The 9407-nt window shown below is 35.0% G+C and overlaps 1 protein-coding gene across 4 annotated transcripts; it reads left to right on the forward strand.

Annotated features, from left to right (window-relative positions):
• Positions 1 to 3382: 3382 nt before the first annotated feature.
• Positions 3383 to 8582, forward strand: LOC115697472 (uncharacterized). 4 transcript variants are annotated; one of them, XM_061118803.1, is made up of 8 exons: positions 3424 to 3510; positions 3790 to 5188; positions 5303 to 5421; positions 6188 to 6673; positions 7051 to 7531; positions 7633 to 7774; positions 7891 to 7963; positions 8059 to 8582. In XM_061118803.1, the coding sequence occupies exons 2-8, from the start codon at positions 4172 to 4174 to the stop codon at positions 8174 to 8176; spliced, it is 2436 nt and encodes an 811-aa protein (XP_060974786.1). In that variant the 5' UTR covers positions 3424 to 3510; positions 3790 to 4171; the 3' UTR covers positions 8177 to 8582. The 4 variants fall into 4 exon arrangements, with proteins under 4 accessions (XP_030480355.1, XP_060974786.1, XP_030480352.1 ...); XM_030624492.2 differs by having other exon boundaries at positions 3437 to 3640; XM_030624495.2 differs by having other exon boundaries at positions 3383 to 5188; positions 7894 to 7963.
• Positions 8583 to 9407: the final 825 nt, after the last annotated feature.

Genomic DNA, 9407 nt, shown 5'->3' on the forward strand with positions numbered 1-9407 from the left:
ACGGTACTATTGACACGTAACAGCCTGATCGGTCGAACCGGTCATACTCCGGCTGCTGGTCATACTCCAGCCTGTACCGACGTGTCACTTTATCCACCTGATCGGTTGAACCGGGCATACTCCGGATGCTGGTCATACTCCAGCCTGTACCGACGGGATACGTCAATAGTACAGAACCACCAACCAAGTGTTAGCCTGATCGGTCGAACCGGTCATACTCCGGCTGCTGGTCATACTCCAGCCTGTACCGACGTGTTACTATATCCACCTGATCGGTCGAACCGGTCATACTCCGGCTGCTGGTCATACTCCAGCCTGTATCGACGGGATACGTCAATAGTACGGAACCACCAACCAAGTGTCAGCCTGATCGGTCGAACCGGTGATACTCCGGCTGCTGGTCATACTCCAGCCTGTACCGACGTGACAGGGTTGGATGGTTCGAAGCCAACATACATAACTAATGTAATCTCACAGGCTTCCTACATGCACGCTAAACATGTAATCTACATATGCATACTGTTATACTAATCTTACCTGGATTCTGAATTCAGGTGTGCCGGTCAACCTGACTGGAACTTTAACTGCGCGGCGGATTACAGGCTCCTAAACCATAAAAATCACAACACTATAATTGACACGCTAAATCACTTCCCGGGGACTTAAACTAGGAACTAAATGTTTCCCTATCGATAAAAAGCATGGCAATACCCCCTATAACATAAAATCGAGGAAATCTAGGGTTTCAGAATTTTCCCCAACCGGCAGACCGGTTGCCCAACCGGAATTCCGGTTCTGGGATAATTCAGAACCCCATCCGGAATTCTGGATGCACAACCGGAATTTCGGTTCCTCGCAGACAGCAACATCAAAAATTCATATCTTGCTCAAATCAACTCCAAATCAAATGAAACCTTCCAGACCTGTTCTATATATCCCCTAGAACATTTCTAAAGCTTCAAAACCACCCAGAAAGCACAATAGCAAAAATCACCATTAAAGCTCAAGCTTTGAGTTCTAAACTCAAACTTGAGTAAACCTAGCTAACATGCAATCAAACCAGCTTAAATCTACAAAATCAAGCATAAATAAGCCTCTGCAAACAACTACAAGCATCCAGAACATCACAAAGAATGTAACATAACCAACTCTCTATGAAAACCATAGTTTTAACATAGAAAAATCATAACTTTACTCAACCTAACTATCATGCTTCAAAACAACTTAAATAACCTTAATCTAACAAGCTTTAAACCTCTGAAATTAAGAACAAATTCACAGCAGCAACAACATCTAACAATCATGCATGCATCAACTATTTTCATCATTTTTTTCCAAGAAACAAAGGAAGAAAGTTAGGGAGCACATACCACAACAAGAGATCACTAAAGTTTTGCAAACAAAGCTTGAATCACCAAAGAAAAGGAGCTGGTTCTTGAAGCTCCAAGAGAGCCGAAAAAGAGAGAGAGAATGAGAGCTTTTCTTGAAAATTTTCTATTTTTTTAAACTTGTAATTTTTTTGTAAAGGAAAATGAAAATAAAAGACACCTATTCCTATTTACTTCAGCCAATATTAAAAATCAAATAACATTTATTTTTCCATTAATAAGTCACAAAAGAAAAAAATATCATTGGGGCAAAAAGACCATTTTGCCCCTCCACACTAAAATAACATGAATAACACTAAAGGGGTATTTTTGGAAAATTCTAAATTCTCGGCCATTCCCGACATTCCCAATGTCTAATAAACCGTCCCAAACTACTAACATACTAAGTTGTGATTTCTACTGAGCCAAACACCGGGTTCCAAAATACCGGGCACCGGAATGCAAAATTATGCAAACTACTACATGACATAAAAATGCATCTCTGAATTCAATAAATAACAGTATAATAAATTATTTAAATAGCTATAAATAATTTCATAATTAATCAATATTAACTGCTAATTTCCAAATTAAACTAAGTGGTCTTTACATATTAGTATATTTTTTTTAATTGCTATAGTAAAATGAAAAGACAAATAATGTAATAGTAATGGAATACTAATGGTAATAGTAATAGTAATGTAATGGAATAAGAATGGTAATAGGAATTGATTATAATGTTTGGTTTGTACTTGGAATAAACATTGTAATCATAATTACTGTGTTTGGTTTGATACCAGAATGTAATAGAATAAAATTTATATTGACCAAAATAACCTTATTGCTTTTATTTTATAACTCTAAAATATTTTTAAAAAAAGTGTAATATAGACTTTTGACTTTTTTTAGTATATTTTTATTAAAATACTATCTTTTCTTTGTCATGGAGTGTAATTGTAATGGGAATTACATTAGTTTTGGTATGTAATCATCATTACAATACTCAATGTAATAACATTACATTGTTATGGATTACAAAAACTAAAAGAAGAAAACAAACAATGTAATGGACCTATTCATTACCATTACGATTACTATTACGGTGAACAAAACATCACCTTTTTTTAAATTGCTATGGTTCTAATTATTAGTTTATTGGGGTAGTTATTACTTTTTTTTTTTAATTGTTATAGTTGATATTAAATAGAAAAAATATTAACAAAAGAAACAAAAATTAGAAAAATGAGAAAGCAAGAAAAAAGAAGTTACTATAGTATTTTTTTTTTTTTTTAAATTGACATGATTCTAATTATTATTATATTTGACTATCAATTATAAAGATAGATAAATGAATATTTCTTATGAAGGGTGATAGTAATAAGAGAAATTTAAGATAATAGGATATATATAGAGAGATAATATAATTTTGTAATACTAAAAAAGTAAAAAAAAAATACATTTTAACTGCACTTAAATTTGACTTCATAATTAAAATAAATATAGTGTAAGTTATAAAAGTGAGAAGACACATTCATCATTTGATAAATACAATGTCAATTAGAATTTTTTTTTATTAATTAATTGTTGTTATTAATAAATGTTAAATACAAAAAAAAAAAAACAAAAATTAGAAAAAAATAGAACATTAGGGGTATGTTTGCTACGCTGTATTACACTGTATTGAATTGTATAGTCTTATATTAAATTGTATTTTATATAAAATATATTACACTAATGCATAACTTAGGACTCAAACTGAGGATCTCCAACACCTATAACAACTTAGAGCTAGAAATATACCATTTCTCTTTAATTATATATGCAAATGGATTTCCCATCTTTAATTATTGGAAATGAAAGGTTTCCTGTATGCTCGAGATTCAAGCGTGGTGAAAAGGATTCTAGTAAAAAAAAAAAAATAGTGGCAATAAGGAAAAAAATCTATCATGATTTTTTTTTTCTTCCAAATTTAATATGCTTATTAATGACATTATACCCCTCTACCCATACACCATACTATAGATTAATAGATAATTACATTGTAATTGTTATGACCCACGTTCCCAACGGCTAAAACCCAACGTCTCTCTCTTTCTAGCTCCACTTTTTCCTCACCAAACTTCCTCTCACTGTTTTATTAGCAGTAATCTCTCTTGCCCTGTTTTCCTTCTTTCAAGTCAAATTTATTTGTACATAAGAACTCTAACGCTCCAGTTTTCCTTGTTGTCTCTCACTGAAAATAACTTTTCATCCTCATCTAGCATTTCTTTGGGGTTAGAAATCATTCACGCCTAACAATCCAAATTCTGTCTCTTGTTCTGTTCTGTGTTTGGGTTAATTAGATAATTATTCACTGTTTCTTTGTTGTCTTTTTGTTGTTTGTTTAATTTGATGTGCTTGCTCTGTTTTTCTTTTCCCTTAGGTTTATTTCGTTTAGGATTCCAAATATAGTGAGCAGAAATGGTTGGCAACCTATTTTTGTGGATAACAAATGTAGAAGGCCTGTAAATAGCTCCTCCTCATGTTTTTGTTGGGTTGTAATGTTTGTCCTTTTTGGGATTTTCCCAGTTTGTAGAAAAAGATAGATCCCATTTGTGAACCCCCCCAAAAAAAAAATTGTGAGGTTGGATTGTATTGAAGCTTCACATCTTCAACTTCTCCTCCACCTCCTCACCCTGGCTCTTTTTTCTTCCAAATGGCTTGTTCTTCGTTGATTCTGATATATTCAATGAATAATATCAGAGATTGAATTAAGGAGGGTATACGGGTTGGAATTCAGAAAACAGAATCAGAAGACATCAAGTATGGCGTCTTCGCAAGTGGAAATCGCTTCGTCTTCTCCGTTCGGTTGTGTTTTGAGGGATCATAATCGTAGAGATGGGTGTAGAGAAAGTCATTCCTTTCAGAAAAGATTCAAGAACTTGGTCAGGGATCATCTACACACTTGCATTTCACTCCCTGCCGATGAAAATTCTCTTCTTCCTAAAAAGGAAGAGAAAACCAGTCAGAACCAGAATAAAATTGAAATATCTAAGGACAGAGACGAATTTTCATCTAGTCAATGTCCATGGCGGCGTTCACTGTCAGCTAAAAGAACAACAACAACAGCCGCCTTGATTGAAAGTAAGCCCCAAGAGGCTGACTTCTCGTCGGCATTGTCAACTTCAAATACGCCGCGAGCAGCTCTGCCTCGATCGGATAGTCTAGCCGGAATTCAAAATCTCGGTGCTTCTTCTCTCGTTCAGATTTGGGAAAAGAGATTGAACCGCTCCAACAGCGAGAATCAAAGCTCATCGTCCACCACAAGCCGGTCAGATTACGGGCTGAGCTGTAACGAGAATTCAGCTCCTCCGGTAGAAGAAGAGGAAGAAGAAGAAGCACCAAGAGGCTATGAAGCAGGGAGCTCTGCTCTCGACACAGGGCAGGCGAATGAAGAATCATTGGCGGATTGGAGTGGTCAGAATTCTCCTGCTCGTAGCCAAAACTCAGACGCAGGGGAAAGAGAGACAGTCAAAGTAGCTGATATCATCAAGAGATTAACGGCTGCAAATCATGGGCAGCCTACTAACACTACTTTATCATCATCCTCTTCTTCCTCTTTCGATAATGATCGTGAGCCGTTGAGCTCGCCACAAAGAGAAGTGGACCGCACCATGGCAAGTGATCATATTTTAGAGCACCGTTTATTCTCCCCAAGGATCAGAGGGCGGCAGGCATTCACGGATTTGCTTATGCAGATGGAAAGGGAAAGGCATGCTGAGCTCAACAGGTTGGTGGAACGCGCTGCAGTTTCTAGATTTACCCAGAAAGGTCGAATTCAGGTGAAATTGTTGCCACTTGCCATTTCTTTTCTAGTCTTTTTTCGTTTGGGGTGTTGTCTGTAGTTATTCTAACACAAGTGATGTTTTCTTTTGTTCTGTTTTTATCGTTTAAAGTCCATGCTTCGACTTAGGTTGCTAAAACGTGGCGTGGCAATTCAAGATCAGCATCGTTGGCAGTTAACGTCACCTAAAGTTGAGAGGCTGCCTCAAGGATCTTCCATCCTGCATCTCAGGTATGAAAATCTTATTACAAACTATTTTGCATATTAAAATATTATTATCATAGCATTACTTTTATGGTTGAGTCTGTTACCAGATGGTCAACCTTTTCAGTTCTCTACTTTTTCTTTATTCTATTTTTTTTTTTAGCTTTATATGATTGTGGGCTGTGTTGTGTTGCTTTGTTCGAAACTTTACTGTCTTTTTGTACTCTTTCGAACATTACGGTTGTCAGTAGCTTAAAAGTGTTATTTAAACTAAATTTTGTCCTTTGCTCCATGTAAATACGGAACAAAAAACACACTCAAAGTAGATTGTGCCTAGGCAATTTTTGGTAACAAAATTAGCATTTTTGAAGTAATAAAAAACTACTAACTGAATTATATTTGCAAAGAAAATTAATTTGATATTTTTCCTCACTAAATCAATGTGTCATTTCTACTCACTTATTCGATATAAAAGTGAGTGAAGGCTAACTAATGACTTAAATATCCTTTATAAGTATCATGTGTTCACTGAACTCTCATTCATTATGACAGAGAGGATGATGTTTAAAAAGAAGAGTGATACTATTAGATATGTTAAAGGGATTAACTTTCATAGTTATTGCTTTCTGACTTGGAAAAGAAACTTTAATAGTTATTGTTTTGTAGCAATATGAAGATAATTGTTTTGGTGAATAAATTTTATTACTGTGCCGTTTAATTTTTAAATTTTATTTCTTAATGCGGATAATACAACTCTGGGTCTTATTAATCATTTGAACTCACTTTAATGTAGGGAGAAATTTAGCTATGGGGCAGATCGAAGCACAACACTTGAGAGTGAAACAGCTGATCCTAGAAGTCCTCAAAGTGAAATAAGCAAGAAAGATTCACAACAAGAACAATCTTCTATCCCTAATAAGCTGGAAGATGACTCACACACTCAAGATGTTCATTTTGTTGAGCAAGAGAACTCAGCTTTACAAGAATGTTCTGCTGTGAATACCACTGTAGATCTTCCCAGTGAAACATGCTCAGTGAATAGAAATATTGAGTCACAAGAAACTGCAGATTTAAGCACCTGTTTTGATGGCTGCTGGAATGGAAATGATGCTGCTGAAGAACTAGAAGAAAATTATTCACAGTATGCAGACACCAGCTTCGACTGGATCGCAGATATATCTAGGCCTCGGAGCTATTGGGAAGACCGCAGGCAGGAATGGTACCAAGAGATGCTGAATTCTAACTCAGAAAAAGTTGAAATTCGTCAACTACTTGAAAGGTGCACCTCTTTTTCCTTTATTATTGTTGTGTTTATTGTTTTTCATTTTGATTACATACTAAGACTCCATGCCAGTTTAACGAAATATGTTCCCATTAAATTTTGAAAAGAAAATAGATATCCAAGGTAGTTAATTAATATGATCATAGCTTTCCATAATAGTTTTTACATTAACTTACACTTATCCTCTATATTCATAGAGCATATATTTTCCTTATTAGATATCAAGTTAAGATAATACGTTTCCAATGAGAATAGATGTAATTGAAATTAACATATGGCCATACAACAAACTTTATGTTCTGTTTGGCTTTGTGTGATTTTGCTTAACTGTCAAGAATATATAACAAATTTGATTTTTCAATGAATGTATTCAGAGGAACAGTATCAAGCTTTCTTGCAAGTGACTTTCGAGAGAAAATGGATAGATTAATGGAGAGTCGCTTGGGAAGACTAACAAATCCTGCCGGTAGTGATGGAGGAGAAGAAAAGGATGATGAACAGCATAGCCAATTGACACCGTTTATACAAGAACGTCAACTACAACAACATGAGGAAGAAGAATCAGAAGAGGAAGAAGAGATTGAAGGAGAGATAGAAATTGATGAGGAACCGGAAGTAGAACATGAAGAAAGCCTCATCAGTGGTCAATATCACGAAGCCAGTGATTATTTTGATCAATCAATATCATCTCAGAAAATCCCTTCACCACCACCTCTGTTAAGGTCTTGGAGTTATAACGAAATTGGTGATGATTCGGACCGGGCCTTTTCAACATCTCCACGTCAAGAATTCCCGTCTCAATCTTACTATAATATCTCCAGGCATTGCTCTTCTTCTCGAAACCATTCTTCAATGGTAAGTTGTTTATCTGTTCTATTTCGTTTAAGCTTCAGCAATATAATGTAAAGTACATATTAGGATATGAAATAAATCTCTTGAATAAATGAAACTCACAGGAAATGGATCTAATTTTTGAACTAAGAGGACAAATGGAGCAACTTAGTCGAGAGATGTCCGAGCTAAGAAATTCATTAAAGAGCTGCATGGACATGCAGATGATGTTAATGCAGCAATCCATGAAGCAAGAAACTCAATCAGGTTATTCACGCCATTATTTCTACCAAAAATAAATAATACTCAATTTTTCTTTTTATTTTTTTTGGGTGGGGTTGGAAGCTTTATTATGACTGAGACTCTGAGTTATTTTGTCAAAGCAGCAGAGGGGGTACCAAAGAAAGGAAACTGCCGCATCTGCTACGCAATGAAAGTTGACTCGCTTTTATACAGGTAGCTTTCATTGTTCTAAAAGCAAAAAACTTGCCCTGACTGAAGCTGTTTTCGTCATGTCGTTCGATTCATTTTGTATCGTTTTGTTATAACAGATGTGGGCATATGTGCACGTGCTTCAAGTGTGCACACGAGTTGCAATGGAGCAGTGGGAATTGTCCAATATGTTGTGCTCCAATTGTTGACGTCGTACGGGCTTATATGGATTCATAGACTAACTCCCGAACGAGTTCTTGCTCCAGAGGACCGTCTCTTTCATTCCTTAACGAAACAAAATAATTTCAATAATAATAACGACATGCATTTGAAGAGAAATTTAATCGGTTCATTTTGTTTCTTTTTTCTTATAAAGAATTATAAATATTAAAAAAAAAGAACTCTCACTGAATATACGGCAGGACATGGTTTGCTCTTTCTCACACATATGTTCTCTATATGTAATTTGAGGAGAATATTTACATTTCATCAAGTATCTTTGTATTATTATTACTTTACTTTTCCTAAAACATGAATTCTCTGGTTCTGTATATGTAATATTTTCATAAATCTTATTTATGTAGGAAAACGACACTAACTTGTATCCTTATAAAGTTAAACAATGAAATATTGCTTCTTTCAACTACTCCGTTTCTACCGAAGTGAAAGAGGAGTGGACCTCCACAAGTCTTCCACACAAAGCTTCAATAAATTTTGAACAGTTTGAAGGAAACTTGTTACCACAACAGATAATAATCATAGAGCTACCTTAGGAGGCCCAAGGTAAGAAAAAAGGAAAGATGGTTACAGGTTAAGTTACATTTCACATGCCAATTGAAATTATTTCTCTACCAGGAAATGACATTTTATAGTGTAATGTGAAATTGTAAACAAAAAAAAAAATAAATAAAATCAGCTGAAAATTTTCTTTTCTCTTTTAGCAAAAACATCTCTTCATTCTTTTGCTAAATGTAATTCCTCAAATGTCTGTCAATGAAAAACAAAAAGTAATTCCCCAAATGAAATATATTAGAATATAATTGAAAAGGACTTGAAAGTCGCACATGAATCGAAGCACAGAACACAGGAGAAACAATACTCCGTTGTTCATACTCATGGTTGGTTGTAGTGAGATACCCTTCAACCAATTAAGACCATCAAGACTTTCACATGAAAGAAATTTTATTGTACTATTTATTGCAATCACTAGGGTGATGGTTGAGATTACAACAATGAAACGAGGAGTGAGGACAACACGCCTTTGAACTCATCATTCAATCATTTTTGATGAATTCTTTGAGAGAACTTTTAATCTTGGCGAACTAGGAGAGAAATAATGGAAAAGTGTGATTAAACTTTTTAATTTTAGGCTAATTAGTAATTTTTCTTCCCGAACTTTGACATGTACTAAATCATATCCCCTGAAATTTTTTGGTCGTTAACATTTCGCCTGAACTATTAAGATTGT

This window comes from Cannabis sativa, chromosome 7 (assembly GCF_029168945.1).
Source record: "Cannabis sativa cultivar Pink pepper isolate KNU-18-1 chromosome 7, ASM2916894v1, whole genome shotgun sequence".
Lineage (NCBI taxonomy): Eukaryota > Viridiplantae > Streptophyta > Magnoliopsida > Rosales > Cannabaceae > Cannabis > Cannabis sativa.

What these genes read in the sequence shown, in the direction of transcription:
- LOC115697472 (XM_061118803.1), top strand. Translation starts at nt 4,172, where the DNA reads ATGGCGTCTTCGCAAGTGGAAATCGCTTCGTCTTCTCCGTTCGGTTGT. An exon ending in ATTCGTCAACTACTTGAAAG is followed by an intron (nt 6,674 to 7,050) that starts GTGCACCTCTTT and finishes GAATGTATTCAG; the next exon opens with AGGAACAGTATCAAGCTTTC. An exon ending in GTTGACTCGCTTTTATACAG is followed by an intron (nt 7,964 to 8,058) that starts GTAGCTTTCATT and finishes TTGTTATAACAG; the next exon opens with ATGTGGGCATATGTGCACGT.